The sequence below is a fragment of the Rhea pennata genome, chromosome 12 (assembly GCF_028389875.1).
Source record: "Rhea pennata isolate bPtePen1 chromosome 12, bPtePen1.pri, whole genome shotgun sequence".
Taxonomy (NCBI): Eukaryota; Metazoa; Chordata; class Aves; order Rheiformes; family Rheidae; genus Rhea; species Rhea pennata.
Window position 1 is genome coordinate 3,913,977 of NC_084674.1, and position 20,526 is coordinate 3,934,502.

At 41.0% G+C, this 20,526-nt stretch overlaps 1 protein-coding gene across 3 annotated transcripts in view; it reads right to left on the bottom strand.

Annotated features, from left to right (window-relative positions):
* Window positions 1-19,833, bottom strand: part of CHL1 (cell adhesion molecule L1 like) — a 59,581-nt gene extending 39,748 nt beyond the window's left edge. For 2 of the 3 annotated variants that reach the window (XM_062585965.1, XM_062585963.1), the window contains exons 1-6: window positions 19,743-19,833; window positions 16,441-16,546; window positions 14,360-14,550; window positions 4,350-4,472; window positions 3,148-3,318; window positions 998-1,045 (exon numbers count right to left, since the gene is read on the bottom strand). In XM_062585965.1, coding sequence (XP_062441949.1) covers window positions 998-1,045; window positions 3,148-3,318; window positions 4,350-4,472; window positions 14,360-14,550; window positions 16,441-16,546; window positions 19,743-19,833 — 730 coding nt within the window. The remainder of the gene's footprint in view (window positions 1-997; window positions 1,046-3,147; window positions 3,319-4,349; window positions 4,473-14,359; window positions 14,551-16,440; window positions 16,547-19,742) is intronic. The other variant, XM_062585964.1, reaches the window with a different exon arrangement.
* Window positions 19,834-20,526: the final 693 nt, after the last annotated feature.

The window sequence follows — 20,526 nt, forward strand, 5'->3', positions numbered from 1 at the left end:
TTTACTGAATGTCTGTCACTCTGCCCAAGCTCTGCTTGTTCCATGCCCAACGGGTCACCTCCATGGGCCAGGTCTTTGAGGACTGACCAGTGCTGAGTTATCCATCCTGAAACACTCCAAGAGAACTCACTTTCCAAAAACTTCTGAGCTTCATCAGCAAAACAAAGTCTTTCAGGCATTTCAAATCTGGCATGTCAAAACCAGAGGCTCTCTGAACCAATTTAGCCAAATATATCAGAATCAAGAGCTACATTTGAAAACCACGACCCTCATTTTTAAATATTTAAAACAAAATTAACTGAGTGGAGAATTACGAGAACACCGCTAGCTGTAATTTGACCTGTGCTGTCTGGATAAAGGTCAGTAGTGTATTTTGAGGATATTGCTGCACAAAGTAAGGGAAGATGTGAATCTACAGGATGAGAACTGCTCCGTTGCAGCACTTACCTGCGATGAACATCAAACAGCGTAATCTACGGCCAGAGGGAACTCTCCCACATTTACAATGACGGATAGCTGGAGATGTGAATGTTTTCTACAGAGCAATTAAAGCTCTGTAAATCCATACCTTAAGCTTACCCTGGAGTAATGTAGACAGGTATAATATCTTCCTTCTGACGTGAGTTTGTCTGTGGGAACCTAGCACAGTGTCTTCCTAACCACCAAAGGAAGATTCAGAGCATCTGGCCTTGGCTCCTGCTCTGAATGCTCCCTCCATTTGTAACAGAAGAAACCAAGGGCATCAGCCTCCTGACTTAACATTACATTAGGAAATGTGAATATCTTTTCATAAGTAAAACTACCTTCTTGTTAAAACTCTTCTGATTTCTGTCAAAAAGTAAAAGATGAGCAAATTGCACTCCATGGGCCACTTAAATCCAGTTTATTATAATAAGAAGGCTTTTGTGATTTTTCTTCCCCCTGAGCAGCAGCTCATATTTCATCTTTGCTGGTAGATCCCAATTTAAAGGCTAAATAACAGATGCATTTAACTCACCCTTAGTAACCGCAGCATTAGGTGAGCCTGAGTCATTAGCATGTTTAACTGAAATAAATAAAAGTGACAACCAAATACAAACATGCATAGTTGATATAGGATTAAAGGAAACAATAAATCAACCAAAACAAAACAAGCAATGCCCTCCCCAAAAATTCTGCTGTAAAATAAATAAACAAAAAGAATTTAATATAAATCAATGAATGAACAGTGAATTTCTGAAAATTAAAGAAAATATGTTAATGATATGCAATATTCTGAAATATACTTCATGGGTGATTTAATCATCATTTTACCCAACCTACCTAGTAGCTTCTTTCTAAAAAGAAATTTTAAAAAATCTGCCCAGTCCCTTTTCTCTTATTGTTTACCTTTTTATACATAGTCCCTTCAACAGTGACTTGGCACAGAGAGGAACGGGCAGTTTCATGCTGAGTTTACAAAACCCTCCAAGAATATGCCTCACTTTTACACCTGCACCTAGTCTGCTACACCTGCTTCAGTGGCAAGATGATGCAATTAAGTGTTTTCCTGGACTAGTGCCAGAGTTATCAGAGGCCCCAGAATCAAAACCTGTCTCAATTTTCTCTAATCTGTGTGTCCATGTGTGTGGAAACTGGATGCATTATAAAAGCTACAGAGAACAGTATTTCATTTTGATATTTTTCTCACAATTATTATCCTAAGATATGGTTTAAGCAAGTATTAAGATTTACAAACCCAGTATTAATTCTTCATCTTTTTATCCCAACAAGAATACTCTCAAAATCATATATTAAATATTAAGGCTTTCATTTGGGAAGAAAAATATCCTTGGCTTTCTGGGCTACATAAGCCCAAAGGTCAGAAGTATTAGTGAAGCAGAGGGTTGATATTAAGGGCATAGGAAGCCTAAACTAGTGATAAAAACAATACTAGGAACTACTACAACTGACAGAAATCCAAGCAAAAAGGGATGGATCTGCAGCCAGCATAAGCTGCCTTAGATCCACTGGCTTCTGTAGGCTTTGCTGATTTAATACAGCTGAGATTGTGGCCTAAAACACTTTTTTCCTTCTGAATATTTGTATTCTCATCCTTAGTTTCTAAGGCCATTCCATGTATTCAGCTGGTTTGCTCCTTGCCCAGCTTGAATTAGCAGCTTGGTACAGCAGCATACCCATACACACATGCACAAGGCACATGTGTATGCAGACAGGATTGCAAACCCCACGATGCTCCCAGGGCATCGCAGGTGCAGGGACAGTCCCTGAAATCATCTTTTAGGTAAGTCTGCAATCTGCCTACATTCAAACTGACCAGGATCCTTGTAGCCTACAGAAACGTAGAGACATTAAAAAACCCAAGAACTGGAAAACAGTTTAATATTCCATACCCTATATTTCATTAAGGAAACAGAAATGCCTCATGTGTCACTATTGCTATTCAGTCCCTCAGTACTTTTCATTTTGTAATTTTTAACAGAGGCAGCCTGCAAATGAGATTTTTTTTTTTTTTTTTTTGCTTCTGAGCAGGAAAGGACTAGCTTCGAACATCACAGAAGCCACTGTCAAGGGAGCTCCAGAAAAGGCAAGGACAGTGAGGGCAAGGACATTTGCGCCTCCTGGTGATATTTACCTTTCCTTGACATAGGAGTAAAAGGGAAGGCAAAGAGCACTCTGTCACAGAGTAGATGGTCAGGGACAAACACTGAACTACAGACTCAAGAAAGCTCCTTTCAAGCCCTCTAACATCACATCAGTGAGTGACAAACTCCCCCTGATAGGACACCTGAGCTGGTCTCCAGTCTCATTGCTAAGCACAGACTAAAGCTCAAGGAGAAAGAGATCACATAAGATGCTTCAAGATCCAACTGGTGACCCACTGAACTACACTAGATACAAATTTCCCAGATTCATCATCATTACCTTTTGGGGAGAACAGGAGGAAGACAGGGGCATTTTGGGGCCCAATAGCTGCAAAAAGCTTTTATCAGTTGCACTTAGCCCTGAGAGTAAGGTTAATAATGCAGGAATAAGCATAGTAACGTGTATTATCTTCAGAGAGAATCGTATCAGAGACACACAGCACACATGCCTTTGCTGGGGATGCCTGGGGAGTTAAAAAAGAAAAACAACAGAAAGCAAGAAACAACTCATCTACACACTTACAACGGGAAACCTTCAGTGTCATTGGCATTTTCTGTACAATCGTCCTCAGTCTTGGAAATGCTGCAAAGCAACAATAATCACTTCGACTGTCATTTTCTTCCACATTTGCAAAGTAGAGATCTCCCTTAAGGCTCATGGAGACCCTTTCATCTTGTGGAATGTGCTGCAAATCTAGCAAGAAAAAATAATTATGATATGGTAATGATACTGAGCTCTTTCACCAATATGACTACTAATGCTTTCCTGTCATATGTTGGCTTCCAGATAGAGAATATAACTTTGATGCAAGAAAGGCAGAAGGCCCAGCATAATCAATTAGTTATTTACCCATATTCAACAAACAATACTGAGTACCAAGCTCCTGGCCAGGTCAAAGGAAAATTCCAGCACCTTTTGATGATACAAAGGGCTTTAATGATGATATGGAGGTCACAATTTATAGAGTTCTCCTATAGCTAGTTCCAAACACTTGTTCTTCTGCATTATAGATTCCAAATTATAGATAATCTGCATTACAGATTACAGCAAGGAAGCACACACTAAGGTTATTGTATCATCTCGTTGGTGACCTAGCCAAATGCAGGTCTGTTTGAAAGATGTATGTCAGGAGTAGAGAGTCTGGCTTATAAGATCAGAGGCTTAATCTGGCATCTTGTCGCTGAAATTACTTGGTCAGCATTAGAAACAAACCCCAAGTGTCGTGAAGGCAATCTGAGTTACTTCTGCTTCTCACAAGTGAGAGATTCCTACAGAATACAAATGCTAAAGAAGAATGCAGGAGAAATCCTCAAAGAACTAATTATGCATACCTGACAGATTTTTTTCTTCTTGTCATAAATTAACCACTAGTTTATGCAAAGAGGAAAATAATAATGAAAGAAATATGTATTTTGATATATTAAGCCCTTGCTACTGGAAATGTAGTGGTCCTCATTACTGGTAGATTCTTCAACTGATTTTTAATCCACATGAACTCATAAATATAATAGCATGTTATGTAAAAGCATTCTACAATTTAACTGTGTGTTATGTAGAAACATATCTCCACCCACCATTTTTAATTTTTTTTCTATTTCCAGATCTTCTTCCTAAGCACTTACACAATTATTATTCCCATCACTTATGCATATTGAATGAAACTGCTCCAGAAGACAAATGTTTTGACTTTCTGCATGTGAGCTGTGTGCAAATTGATTACTTACCAATATTCATCCAATAGATATGCAGTGGTGGGATGCCTTTGGGGGGGTTACAATGCAAAATCACAGAATCACCATGCTCCACATCAAGGGGCTCAATTTTTTCTTTTGGGAATTTTGGCACACCTATATGGAAGAAAAAAAAGTTCCTCTTTTATTGTTACCCTTTAAAATTTTGCCTTTGCACCCCTCTTAATATACATCTTAATAAAATATTTTCCTTATGTTTGCATCCTCTGCCTTCAGTTGCTGCTACTATTTATCTAACGACCTACTGTAACAATACAGTTTATTAATAGTAAGCGAACTCTGCTAGTATTCCTCATTCATAAAATGCACAGGTTGTAGCATCGAAAGCCTGGCAACTGAACGGTGGTGTTTAGCCTTTGTCTGTAACATCCATGAGCTCTGGCTAGACTTCATGTTTAAGTATTTATTTCCAAATGTTTTCTCTAGTCCATCTACCTGTACTATTTGGAAGGGAAAATTCAAAGCCTTATAGAACCCAAGCCTGAGTCTAAGGGGTGCACAGATGAGGGTATACTGCCGGACCCCTGGCTGCTCGCTGGACAGCAGAAAACAGGCTGGCAGTATAGCGCGTTAGGCAAAACCTTGAGTAAAAATGGTTCCCAAGGCACCACGGCAAGTCAATGCACGTGAGGACAGTCAGCAGGCAACTATTCTGGCTGGTGCCTTGAGTTGTCCCTTCTCTAATCTCTCGCCAGAATTGATAGAGTGTGATACAAAAGGGAATACTGCCTCCTCATCCTCTCATGTGTAATATCGTTGCTGTGCAGACCTGCAGGCTTCCTCAGCAAGCTCGTCCTGCAAGCTGCAGAGCCCGGCTTTACACGGAAGAACACTCATGCTTACACAAGGCTGCATTATTTAGGCTTAAATACAGATTAAAGTAATTAACGGATCAAGGACTCGATTAAACACTTAGAGCCAAGAGAGTCAACGCTGATGTCAGCAGGCCGTGTCTAAGTATTAAGAAGAAGCGACCATCTTCCACTTAAGGCGAGGTGTGAGGCAAGGCTGGAGCCGAGCAGCCAAACCGGGCGACCCAGCCACCCCGCACAGCCCCAGGCGGTGCAGAAGGCGAGCAGAGCTCGCTCGAGCCCACGCCAAGCTCCGCACCAGAAAGCTGCCCTTCGGAGATTACTGCGAACAGATTAACCTGCAAACTGCAACCACTCCTTCAACAAATTTAGCTGAGAGAGTTTCAGGGTGGATGCTGTCTTTGCTTTCATCCTAGGCAAGTTCAAACGAGTGAAAGTTTCAGTTCAGGCAACTGCATTAAACAGCAAAATTAACACTAACTAAACAGCAGAAGAACAAAAACCTCTTGGCTGCGTTGAACCAAATCAGCATGGCAAGAACTGCCATCTTGGGGTTCAAAACTTGAAAGGGAAACCTGGTAAAGAATAAGAAACATAAAACTTTAGCAGGACAGCAGCCCTACAGGACAGCGACAGTGTCCTGTCTTACAGGAACGCATCTGAACAGCGGTAAATTACTTTTGGTAAGAAAACTATAAATAAGAAACCGAAACAGGAGATGTAGGGGTTCTATCGTTTTGAAGGCCTAACTATTCAGCATCTCCCTCTCTGCCCCCTAAATATTAATGCTATCGGGGCTGGCGCGGAGGACGAGCACCGAGCACACACCAGAGCAGCACGGAGGGGCACAAACACAGCACCGCGGCTCCAAGCAGACCTTACGCATCGTTATGCTTTCCTCGACATTAGTAAATAATATAATAATAGCAAGCAATCATGACAACATTGATTGCTTGGATGCTGATTGTGCATAAATTTCATCTCAAGAAAGGAACTAGATTATTAATACATTATGCATTCTTTGGACAGACTAATGAACATCACTCTAGAGGTGAAATTCCAGAAAACAGAGGGAACAACACAATCAAATCCAATGCCTTCAATAAGCAGTACCCTTCAAGTGCATCTGCTAACTGCTAGAGAGCTGGAACATATTCCAGCAGGAAAAAAAAACAGATTTGTTGATCTAAAACTTACTCACTTTTCCCAATAGTACATCATTTTCAACAAAACTTTAAGAAAGCAGGATCAGGTGAAAGGTAGAGGATTTCTGATTGGAGACAACAAAACAAGGAGACCAGCAAAGACTAACACCCAAATTGCTCACCTATGAAATTGGGAACACTTGTTCAAACCCCTCTTCTGCCTGATAATGGTACAACGACTAAATCTGGATCTCCAAGATCCTTGCTGGGTACCACAAGCACTGGTCTCTTCAGTCAGTTTCTTTAGTCTATAATTACAGAATTATGCAAAAGGATACTAATTCCCAACACAAGAGAGTGAAAAATTACAGTCCTGGAGACAATACAGTATGGATGTTCATTTAAAGTACACGGCCCAGACTTCCACCTCTGATCCCAACTCGGGAAAGCAGGAACTTGAACCTGACCATTTAACACCTTTACCAGATACTTGCACCACAAGGTGGTCAGGTTTTCTGGGTTCTTCAGGGTTCTTCCATGCTGTTTTGTTCTGCTTCATTCTTCATGAAAACCATTGAAAAACCTTGATTTTCCCTCAGGGCAGGACTTGGAGTGATTTGAACACTTGAAGTTTTGCAAGAGAGGAAAATTCAGCTTTTGTGATAATTTTCTGAGCCAAATTCTTCTGACAATCATATTAAGCTGAAATTTAGGCCAGTGTCCCACTGATTCACTTGCTGAGACTCAATCTGTCTCAATGACTAGAAAGAGAACAGCTTCTGAATTCTGCAGGAGGAGATATATTGAGACTCAGAAGTGAGAAGAGACTTCAGCTCTCGCATGTTAGCCTTTAGTACATGTACGTAGGCAATGCTTTTGCAGTACTCCTCCGTAGTAATTAGTAGATACTTTGGAATCATTCGCTACTGATTTGTGAATCATCACAGAAACAGTTGCAGCTGAATTAAGCTAGAAAGTATTATGCAAGATTAATTGTACGATGAAAGCGTTTAATACTTTATGGAGTTATCAACGCAGCACATGGACACTGTAAAATTTACAACCAATTGATCTCTCCGCAGTGATACCATTAAAACTGTCATGTCAATCTTTCATGCAATTCCCCACACACAGCTATAATGAGAAGGGCCAGAGACCTGCGCAGAGCTCCAAGTGCTGCATCTCACATGCCCACGAAATGGGGGAGAACAAGGTTATTTAACGGTTCTGCGAAAGGCTTGCTCTAATGCCAGCAGGAGGATGCTCTCGCCACGCAAGCAATCAAGTGACGTATACCACAGCCATAGGGGAGATGAAAAACTGCACACGGGACTTCTGGTGTGCAAAAGCTTCTTCCAAATGCTCCCTGTGGCGCATGAAGCTCTCAGAATCAGCTTGGGAAAAGCCTCCCTGCCCCAAAACCGCTTCCTGCCAAAGCTGCATCTTGAAGACTGCACGGCACTCGAAGAACAGAGCCACACTGCTCTGGCAGCGGGGAAACCAAGAAAATGAAAGATTATCAGTGTCCAGTCATTTGTATAATGAACCAGGCTCAGTTTAATACCTTGTGTGACTCAAAGTTTAATGACCAAATTGTGCTTGAGATTAGGCCGAAATACCACTGAGAAATTAAGTTGACTGAGAGAAATTCCAAAAAGGAGGCTGACTCGCTCCCTCCTACTTTTTTTCTGTTCAGAAATGTCATTTCTCAATGAAAAACAAACATGAGGGAGCCCAATACAGCGCAAAATAAAATCTAAATTTGAGTTTAGCAGTACAGATTCTACAGTGTATCAGCCTGAGTCATGATACTTTGGTCCTCAACAGGATTATTTTGATTTATTCATGTAATGATCAGTACACTTTGTCCCACTGCTGTGTTTTTGTCCTCCTGCTAACAATTAGTGATTTTACACAGCTATAGCTGCCCTGACTATGTGAATTTACACCAATTTACATGAGAAGGAAGTACATTGGATTTGGTATTTTACATGTAAAGTGTTAAAAGTTGAAATAGAGACGAAAAACGATTTTTCCAGGAAACTCTATAAATTCTTGGGACCACTGTGTCTGATTCCTACCAGAATCTGGTGTAAATGGAGAGTGAGCTCATTACAGTAAATTGGCAATTAACAAATACTTGGGAAAGTACTGCATGGAAATATCACCATACACTAGATCTGTTCTTACAAACTTCCCTGGGCTTTCGGACTCTGTTAGATCTGGACTAAATGGATATTTAGTCTGACCTGTAATGGACAGTCTTCAGTTTCTTCTACATAGAGAAATCCTTAAAGGATATAAGGATGAGGGAAAAGTGGACACTGTCAAGAGACTTCTATAGGCTGGGAACTCCCAGCTCCTTAGACATCCTCATTAATACCTGACCCCGCTGTTCCACACACCAGCCGCCCGGACAACCTGTAACTTGCCAGTGAACAGCCCAACACATCGAAGCATCATAAAACTGACTTACAGTCACCGAGCCCGAGTTGGGCTGAACACAGCTTGCGCACTTCCTCATCCTCACCTCAGTGCATCAGTTTATCTTCAGGTCCATGCAGCATATGCAGTTGTTAAATGTGTGATTTTCATCGCAGCCTTTGAACTGCTTATGAGATATGATTCTGCTTACTTACAGATTTCTTAATTGCTGCGTTCAACCAAAAAAGCCAGGAAAGCCTGGCTGTCAACAAGACCACAGCAGTCAGTCCACTTCTTTCAAAGAAGCTTTTGTGAGGGAACCAGTGATGGTCGCTCGCTGGGTATAAATCTCCCTTTATCACCCTTTCTAGAATTATGGGCACTAGGAACTGTCAGAATGATCCCGATGATTTAGCTGGCCTGGAAAGTTGTCAAAACATAGGACACTGGTTTAGGAGGGAGGAGGTTTAAGTTTTATTCCTACAGTGTGAAAACTCTCAGCATGTTATTCTCTTCTGTCTTCTCTTCTGCCAAATAAGCGTGCCTTCACAAAGCATGCTACTGAGATCTATTTTAATAGCTACTCAATATATTTTAGTTACTTCACAATATTCACCAATGTTTTTGAACATTGAATACAGATTTTGCTTTCTTTGGGCGGTGTAGAACTGGCACTATTGACACAGCACTGGTTGCTGCTGGACAATCTTATGTTTAGGCTATGTTTCCACCCTCTGATCTTCAGTCTTCTAGAGCAAAGATTTAGAAATACTCAGCATAAACTTTAAGGTAGTCTGCTGTGAAGAGTCTTTCACATTAAGTTAATTAATGATGTTTAAATTGTGCTTTTTCTCCTCCTTCTGGCATTGGGGGTACTCTGTAATTCAAGTAATAGATTCCCCTAACCGCAGGAGGAGGGTAGCTGGTGTCTATTTTCTCTCCACTGTAATTCATTTTCATTCCGCGCGTATCTTGTAACAATCTGAACTTTGTCAATGATACAAAACGTACATGGATCCTGAGACCCCATCATTCTCCATTCTCCTTAACGTCACCGTATATGGGGGAGGTGTGGTATTTTCATTATGTAGGTGACATTTAGTGATCATTTCTGCTGACATTTCTATTGCTTTCCTGGACTATCTACTGAGCATAAACAGCCTTTTGTTCTCCTTGTCAGCAGCAACCTCACTTTCCTTACAAACCCTGTATTCTACTTCTGCAGTGCAAATGTAATTTATGAAGAAAACTAACCTAGTCTGACTTGATTTTTTTTTTTAACATTTTGTTTTACTTCACTGGCATAGTGACTTGCCAAGTAGCTTGCATTGTACTTGAATACCACTGGCAAAGCTCTGCAATCTCTGCATCATTATCATGAATGCATGTAGTGATCTCACATGCACCAGCCTCTGCTTCAGGGTTACTGGTGAATAGAGTCAATTTATCCCAAACTTTTCTATGTCAGTGATTGCTTAATTTACGGAGGTTCTGTGCACCAGCAGCTCTCTTTCACTTGAGGAGAGTTGCAGAGTATCCATCACCTTAGAATATCAAAGGTGTTCTTTTCTTACTCTCTGAATCCTGATTTAATTTGCAGCATATACAGTGCACAGTTAAATAAAGTAGTAGAAGAGTATGAAAAAAAAAGTAAATGTGCCTTAAAAACAGTGGGAATTGGGTAAATCCCTCTCATAAACTATCTGCACCATTTATTTATTTTCTTGATTTAGGATTTTACATTTATTAGTACTGAAATTCCTCTCACATTCTAGAGCCATCTTCTTTCTAACCTCTCAATTAATTCATTGGGCACTACCCTCCGTACTGTTTAACTAACCTACTCAGGGTAGGTACCATCTTCAGCTAACCTCAGACTAAGAAACAATGGTAAAGATGGATGCAACAGGTTGAAACTGGAAAAGTTGCAAATAATAGCCAAAAAGGAATGACTGAAATTTATTCTCAACATTTTTCATTCATATTTCAACATATATATTCGCTGGTATGTGAAATTAATCAATGGAGAAATGAAAAACTACTCTGCTAAATTCCATTGGCTAAAAAGAAAGCCAGCCTGCAGTTAAGTCTCATCTTAAAGGAAGTTGTTCTGTTTGAAATCCGCCACATGTTCACACCTCTAAAGCAGAAGCACCCCAATAACTGACCCAGAGCTCAAAAACCTCCATACAGTTGTCTATGATCAATCTGGTTCAGTACCACAGCTAAAGCAGGCTGCACTCCCTACAGGAGCTGGGACCAGCAGTAGCGAAGGAAATTTTGTCCAGCTCTTATCAGTGTATAGACAGGCTTTCACTGAAAGCCAAAATCATCTACCTTGAGCTCAGAATTGATAATCCAAGATACAGACGTTGGCTCGTTCTTCCTTTCCAATTTTAAGCATCTTTCCTGGTTCAGTAACAATGCAGCATTGTGGTATCAGAACATTCTGCTGCTGGAGGTGACACACTTTCCCTGAAACATAACACTGAGGTCTTGAACTCTTCCAAAAATTAATGAGTCTGAGATTTTATTTTATTTTATTTTATTTTTAAGAGACGTATTAACCCTGCCTGCCCTGGCCAGATTGCAAAGTGAGTAATCACATCCTGTCCAAAGCTCTGGGTAACTGCATTGCTCTTCTGATCCTGCTTCAAACCCCAGTCCCTGTGGGGTAGTGGCTGCAGTGTCCTACCTGTGGAGCAAATGTTTTGTGCAGTTCTCCTCTGTTAAGGAATGCTATTCCCTTAAAGCAACTGCAAGTTGGTGGAGACTAAGCTACACAGCAATATATGTAATCTTGGTAATTCCTCATCCAATATCAAAATGTTTCATTTAGAGAATACTATGCGACACAAGTCAATGTGAAATAAAGTTCCCAATAAAAATTCCCTAAAACTGGTCAGAAGAAAAATAAATCCTGTCTTCCATGAGGAATGCTCACAAAAATATTCACATGGCATCTTCCTGCGGCCTTCTCCCAGGAACACTGCCAGCTGTGACGTGCCTTAGGCCCAAGGTGACCATGGTGCCACAGACCCTTCCACCCATGGCTATGCCTGGAGTACTTTTCTCAGGTTTACTTCCTATGACAAACATATGGCAAAAATGGCTATGCATGCTTCTCCCAACCTGTTTCTTCTGCGCTGAGTTGCTAAAAGTAGCTTTCTGTAACTGGTGAAGTTTAGTTTTTGAAATTCTCTTAGTTTCTTCTTTATTTACAATCCATTCCCATGGTCAGATCATACTAGCTGTCTGCCTCTGTCCCAATTTGAAATAACTTTTCTGACACGGTGACCAGCGTTCCAGGTGAAGTTTCTCCAGCTCATATTTTAGGTCACCCACATATGCATCTGCTGCTTGTCTGATATATGCTCTTGCCTTATCTTCCTCTGTTACATCCAGACCACAAGTACTTCTATTTATTGGTACAAAGCTGGTTGTAGCAATGTTGTTCTAACAGATGCCTAGCTACATGACCTTGAGCTTTTTATCAGTAAATTTCATCCCACTTCTATAACCCTGGTCCTCAAAATCACCCAATTCCCCTCTACTTTCCCCTGTGCTAATAATGGAAGGCCATACTTACATGACCAGAAATCTTCCTTACCACATTTCTGAAGTTATTTACCATGCGTTTCCATGTCTTTAATATTTTCCCTTTTTATGCCAAACACCGAATGCTCGTGACACCAGATCAATGATCCTGTAGTTTATCAGATCACTTCTCCTTGGCCTTTCAGGCATTTGCATCGTTTGCTGTTGTGGAGTAACAGGCTGCTCCTCCTCTCTTCCTTCCCCCAGCTGCGCGTTTCACGTTGCAGTGCTTTCCTTGCTCTGATGTGCAGACCACACTGGCCTCCCAATATCTGGACACCCATTCCCAGTTGCCGAGCTGAAACACTACAGTCTTACAACTCTTAACAGCATTTTTTTTTTCTAATGCACATTTAGAAAGTCCAAGTATCAAATGATCCCTAATTCCTTTTCAAACACATTTCTATAGTATTAGAGATCACTTCAAATTTAACACATTTACCCAAAATGTCTTTTCACAACACTTCTCCAAAGTGATTTAACTCAAATAAATTTTTCTTTTCCTGACAAATTTTTCTTATTCTTTTATTGCCTGCTGCATTTTTAATGTGCAACACCATTTCACGATCTATGCCGTTATTTCTAACTTTCTTGAACAGTTAATATTGAAAGGAGTAAATGTACTGCAGTTAGAATGACTATGCCATTTTTTCTGTTATCCCTGAAATATGTGTTTCACCTCTCCAAATAGCATAATTTCTTTTGTTGGTGTCTTGACATCAGCTCACAAACAAATTTTCCCTGGCTAGGTCAAGTGCAGAACTTACATGACTGCAACTCTCATCAATATTTACACTTTCTTCTTTACCGAATGAGCCAAATATTACAAATGGTAGCATCAAGAAAGCAAACAGATGCTTTAAGCAAATGCAAATCAGAAAACAATTCTTACGGGTTTTATGAAACAGGCAAAGCAAGCGCTTTAGAAAGACATTTAAACAGTCAAGTCAAAGTAAATAATTTTCACTGTCATTGAACATTCACTTCTCCTGAGATGGCTATTAAAAAGTTTACACTAATTTACCCACTGGCCTACCCTCTAGAGGCAAAGCATGGTAGAAGATACACAGCAAGTAGAAGAAAACAATAAATGTTTTCAAAATTAATATAGCTGGGAAATACATACATAATTTACCCCGTTGCTTTTGTATTAATTAAAGTAGGCAGGGAACATCAGTAGCATTGCTAGAAAACCCCAAGATTTTCCTCCTCAGAAGTAGGAATGAGGAATTTTTATGGAAATAGCTTGGGACTGCTGCAATAGCTTGGGAACTCCAGGCGAGAAAGCAGTGAGGCCAGGCTATGGCCACACTGCCACCCTTCATCTAGCAAAGTCTAATCCCCACCACCACAGTGGTCTAGGGATATCCTCAGTGAGGCTGGGAAGGAGACAGCAACCCTTGCACTACTTGGCAGATTAATTTAGAAGCAGCTAAACTGCCAATTATACGTCTGAATTCCCAGATGACAGTTCTACGGGGCGAGGCCCTCACAATTCTACAGCCACTAAAATCTAGGAAAATTCATCAAATCAGGACATTACATCAAGGTGAGGATGCTTTACTATACTGTTGTTCATGACAGGCTTAGACAGCTGTGGCAATACAACATTGAAACCTCAAAATGCTTGCATTGCAAAATCCCACTAAAGCAAATCAGAAGAACAGCAGAGTTATCTCTAAAAAAGATTTCTCAAACCCTCTTTGTCTGAAAAGCTTATAAAATGAAGGATATTGAATTTAAAACTTTTGAGTATTTCTTTAGAGATGTTCACACAAATATGGAGGACACTAGGGAAAAACATATACCGTTTTGAAAACGAAAATCAAACCATTCCAGGGAGCCCTTGGAATTTTTCTTTCCAATATTCACTGAATATCAAACACCACACATTTTGCTATATACCATGTTAGCAACTAGTCTTTTCCCATTCAACCTGAGGAAACATATTTTTCCATCTTAAAAAGATAAACCAAAAAAAAAGGAACAAATAAAAAGCCCTTACTTGGAACAATAAGTTCAATTTCTTCTGACATGGCTGTTCCCAGTGTGTTGGATGCATAGCAACGGTATTTCCCTTGGAAATTAGTGATGATTCCATGGTTTTGAATCACAAATGTTCCTGAATTGTTAAACGTAAGTATCCTAGGGTCAGACAATAAATCAAACGGTTTTCCATCCTTAGTCCAGTTGAACCTGAAAAATAATACAATACACGCAGAATACAGCGTGTATGAAAACAGTGGTAAATACGGGTCCAATATTAAAGCAAAAGGCAAAACTAAAAAAAAGCATAAAATCAGCATAAAGTCGTATTAAAGCATAAGTTCAGAGTTGGCTGGTAAAATGAGCAATGTGTTACCATAACCCGGGCTAGCTGTTGGGCACATCTCTCCTACTGCACCTTCTCCTTTTGGCTAACTGACTGTGACATGAAACGAGAACACGAAGCTCAAGGCAAGGACAGCGAAGGAAGGATGCCGTCCGTCTGAAAGCAGGAGCCGCACAGCCAGGGAACGGAGAGGTCTGAGACACAGCCAGACGCGTCGGCTGCTTCCGAGTACTTCTGCCTGGCAGGGATGGACAGGATCGATTTTCACCAACTATGGGAAATACCAGAGCTGAACTGAGGAGAAATTCAGATGACCCTACTGCATTTCTCCTGGTCTTGCAGTTGTGATGCCACCGGGGTGTGATTTTGACAATTATCTAAGTATTGGCATTTGCCTGTATGAAAATCTCAGATGACTTGAAATTGGGCTAAAATGATTCAAAACCAGAGATGGTTGAAAAAAACATGCATGTAGTGGAACACAAACCAACACTTTCCAATGTTTTAGGAGAGCGGGCTGGCATGAACGCAGGCTTCGCCAGCGCTGGGAACCTGCCTTGCCGCGGCCCGGCGAGGAGCACGGCAGGGAGAGCCCTGCCTCTGCCAAGCCCTGACACGCAGCACGGATGCTAGCGCACAGCACAGAAACACCCACATATCTCACACCATGGGCAAGGCTAATATTTAGCTTTGCCTCTAGTTTTATTCTGATGAAATAGATGTGGTGGTGGGAGGGTTTAAAACCTTTATTATGCACTCTAAATTGATATTTCAGTCTTTAATTTTCAACATGGAAACAAAGCTTTCTGATAACAAAATGCTATTCTGCATTTTCTTTTTTTTAAAAAAAATGCTTCATTTTATTTTACTCACTTTTCACTTGGGATTAAAATTAAAGCTCTTGGCAGAAAAAAATTCTACTGCCTACAGCTGGAAAACTTCTCATTTATCCATTGACAAACAGTGAAACAAAGCAAATCTGCTAACATGCTACAAATCTGCACTCAGAGCCAGCTTAAAAATGGTCAAATCATCTTGATATTGAAACAACATTTGCATTTTAAAGCAAGTTTAATTTCTATTGCAGAGAAAAAAGAAGTTTTAAGCAGCAAAAATGGCAAGCAAACTAGCTATTCATTTAGCCCATACAATACCCACAGTCACCAAGTCATAGGGAGACCTTCTATTATAACATTTTTGTTAATCACATTTTCATTAAAAATCTTTTCCCCTTTTGTACTGGTGTAAAATACATTATGCTTATCTTTGGAACGCCTTATATTTATTTGAATAACTGCTTATGTTTTTATTTGTAACACCACCACTGCCATGATGATATTAGGTATAGACAAGGTAGCTGATAAAATGCAAATGTGATCTCTGAATACCAGGTTTAATGTGTTTGGTATTTTTAGGGTTGCTGTGGAAAAAGGCAGAACAGCTGGGACTCTGATTACCATTACACACCTCATATCTTTTGCAGCATGGCCTAGACACGCTCGTATAAATCATTGGATGAGCTTAGCACATGCTAAAAAAAAATGAAACATCTCCCAACAAGAAAAAGTCATGTTGATATCTGTTTATGGAGTGAGAGGAAAAGATCAAACAAGAAAAGCTGAATGGTCTAACTGGAAACACACAGCTTAATCTAGCCTTAAGATTATGAGCAGGTTACTGGGCATCAGCTATCGCTTTCCTCCTCAAAGAATAACAACGTTCTGCTTGCTTCTCCGGGTGAAAGCAGTACTCACGTGGGCCGTGGATTTCCTCTAGCTTCACATTTAATTGTGAAGTCCTCGTCGAAAGGGTAGGCAATCTGGGTGTGAGACTGCTCCATGATTGTTGGAAGCTGGGCAACTGAGGGGAAAGAGGAGACTGGATTAACGTGCTGCTCAAACAAAGCAGCGCTTGGCTCAGGGTCTTCCTTCAGAATGGACAAGGTGAGGATTGCTTTACTCCTGCAAACAGAGGCTTGCCTTAAAAAAGAAAAGAAAAAAGAAAAGAAAAAAAAAGATGCTGCTCATCATCTTTGTGGCATTGACAACACTTACTGCTCTCCAAATTGAACACTATCATTGCCTGAGCACCAAGAGGAAGGCTTGATAGCCCAGTCTGCATCACTTCAGCAGAGAGAGGAAAGGCTTCGGCAGGATGCAGTTACCCAGTCGCCCCCCTCATAGAATCATAGAATCAGTAAGGTTGGCAGGGACCTCTGGAGATCATCTAGTCCAACCTGCCTGCTCAGCAAGGTCACCTACAGCGTGTTAGACAGGGTTGCATCCAGGCGGGCCTTGAAGATCTCCAGAGAAGGAGACTCCAGAACCTCTCTGGGCAACCTGGTCCAGTGCTCCGTCACTCTCACGGTGAAGAAATTCCTCCTCATCGTCCTCCCTTTCACTGCTGCTCACCCAAACTTGATCCAACCCACAGCAAAGGCACTTGGGTCTCGTCCACTCAGCAAGCTGACGAGCAGGCCTGCAGATACTCTAACCCACAGCAACTTTTGCTGCTCAACACACTTTTCATCTGCTAGGTGCTAGCCCAGATTATTTTAACCTAGAGGTGACCCAAGCTTCATTAACTGCTCACCAAGCCCCATCTGTCCTGGTCTGAGAAGCATTTGGCCCCATGCTGCAGCATCATACGTTCATGTTCGCTCCTGAGTTCAGCCCCCACCCACAGCTCAGCTTCTGCCTGCAAGCAATGTGGACACTGTGCTTGGCCTGGAGCACAGACCTGTCCCCCCCCACAAGCCTGGGGAGCCGGAGCCACCTCAGATCTGTTCTGCTCTATGCAGGCACACGGGAAGACGCTGTAGCATGTTCCTGCAGCATGACAGCAGGAAGTATCTTACAGGTTGCCCCAAACTTAGTGTTCCTGCGGCCTGCCACATCCTTCTCCCCAGCTGACAGAGCCTCAGAAGACACCACAGTCATCCACAAAGCCCTGCAGATGGGAGTCTGCATTTCAACTACAAAACAGTTCTGCAATTTGACAACTGTGATACTGTATTTGTTTTAACCTTTTAGTCTAAATACTGAAATACTAAATAACCACTTTTATCCTCTCTATAAATAAGACAAGCAGGGGGAACTTCTTCAGATGACTTAAGTACATGCAAAATGTGGATATCAATGAACAGCTATATGCCTGGCGATGCAGTTCCTGGAGCATGCCAGGTATTTATTTATAAACACAGCAACTCAAATGCCTGGGGCTTTAATACTACAAAAACTTTTTATCGCAGCCAGAAATGATGAGGTAGGGCTCCACACAAAAATATCCCACTTAAATAATCCAACACAGGCACGAACATCTTAGTTGTCACAGGACTGACCTGCCTCATGTTTGTGTGGGCTGCTGAAATTAGGCAGTTAGTAACAACTGGCTTTTTAACAGACATGTTCACAAGCACCCCCCCCCCCAGCAGCAAACTGCTATTCCCATACTAGAAAAAAATTACCAGTAAATCCGTGGATTACATAGATGACTTAATACACACTCCAGGGTACAGCATGAGAAAAAACATTACCAATCATAGAGTTATGCAATGATGTTTCTCTAACTTTCTTTCTAAGGGAATTAAAGTGTTGAGAAAGTCCATGCAATAGAGAGGCACGATCGGGAACGCACCCTGCGGTGTAAGTGGGGATAGATAATAGGATCATCGCATTGTTAGAAACAGCCACGAAGAAAATTAACATGTTCTTTGCTTTCTCTTTTAAGTCCAGGAAGCTCAAAGCTCGAGCAAAATGTGGTATCTCACCATACCATACAGTCTCAAACCCCTTGTACCTCTGTTAAACACTTCCAAGCCCACCAGCTTCACTGATCAGACATAATTCCTTTTTATTAAAATATAAAATGCTTCATTAAAGGATATAAATGGCTAGACGGTTCCTCTGAGTAGGTGCTTAAAAACAGTATCTGCCCAGTTTGTCCTGCACGTCACAGTTTAGAGATCCACTTTTGCTCTATTTAAGCACAAGAAGCCACTGCAGCACCTACCTCCGAAGAACTTCCACTTCCAAATGCTGGCAAACAGATTTGGATAGCTTTAAAAGAACATGCTACAAGCCTACCTGGTACTCTTCTCCTTCGCAGCCGGGAAGCCTGACAGACACCAGAGCTCTAACTGTTCGTGACAAGATGCACACGATGCTCTGAAACTGGCCACTGACCTACTCAGATTAGAACCGGCCTGCATACAGGACTGCCACAGCTTGTGGCTACAGCACCCAAACTCCTGCAGAGTCTAGATTTCTTCTTTCCTTCCCCCCCCCCCCTTTTTTTTTTGCCTGCATAATTCATTGAAAAAACTATATTATTGAGTGTTTTTAATTTGTTTGCTTGTTTTTGCTTTTTCCCCCCAAGGCAAACTCTGGACTGTAATCCTTCTGGTCTATTTATGTTTGAAAAATGCAAGGCTTGGGAGGCATGGGCTGTACTCCAGGCAACGGGGTCCACTGACTTTCATTGCATTGTCCCGTAGGAGGCTCATCCCATAATTTACACATGTACTGAAGACACACCAACCATGTAAAATAGGCAGTTTGAATGCATCATAGCCAGAAGTGGATGAAGTAGATGCTCCCCAGGGTGGTATATAAGTCACAGGAAATACTTCTCTTGGGACTAATGTACTCCCTAAGACACACACCTGCTCCTGTTTCAAACTGAAACACAGGTTGGAAGGCAAGTGAGTAAGGGTGTGTGTATGTCAAATAAGCTTCAGGGAGATTCAAAGACAAAAAAAGGTATTTATGGGAAGGACCAAACTGAAGCCTCTGAGCTAAGCAACATGTTAGATCTCAGACATCAGATATATGCCATTAGACAAGTTTACTGCTGCATTTAAACGGGTCCAAAGAAAGCAACTTACATTTTCATCACACTCGAATTTCCCAAAGGCCATGTTCTGGCAGAATTAAATTCAAACTGGAACAACTGAAACTAGGATTTAATATTTTCTTCTTCAGGGAAAGGTTAAAGAACCTCCAACCAAACAGAAAAAAAAACAGAGCAAATTGTTCAGTAAACAGCTACAACTCACCTGATAATGGTATTTCAATAGCTGCTGCCAGACTCAATACAAAGAATAACAGGCATATGGTGATCCTTTTGGTGCTTAATAGCATCTCCATCACTCTTCCGTAAACAAGGAGCCCAAGCAGAATGAATGATACCGTATGCTTCCTCCTCTCACTGTCAGTTCAAATCAGTTGCAAGGATGTGAACTTGCAAGCCTAGTAAGGAGAAGATACAGCCATATTAGTGTGCATTATTAATTTGGCTCTGGTAAGATTAAAATAAATTAAAGGCACACGTCAGGATTTGCAGCTGAATTGCAAATTGCACTAAGTGGTACAATTTCCTCTTCTCTCCCCCCACCCTCTGGCTTTTGGAAGGTCCTGTATTAAATCTGCAACAAAAGAAATACATGCACACATAGGTACAAAGTACAAATCAGTTATACCACAGAAATATAATTACTTTTTGCTTTGCATTTAAACCCAGGGGTGATTCAAAATATGGTATGTTTGTAATCATTCCAGTTCATAAATTTTCCTAATGAGAGCTATGCAAGTTGGAAAGCGACGCAACAGATCTAATGAGAGAAATTTGGTACACTAATGACCCTATCATAAATCTCATATGTCTTTTATCTTTCATTTCTGTTTAAAAAAGGACATTTAATCCAATTTAGTTCATTAATAAGGACAAGAACATGAAACCTTTGCTTTTCTTCTGTAATCACAGGACTACTGCATGCAGGTTTTACACAACCCATTATACATCCTTAGGTTCTCCATTACAAGGCAAAAATGTCAGTAGTC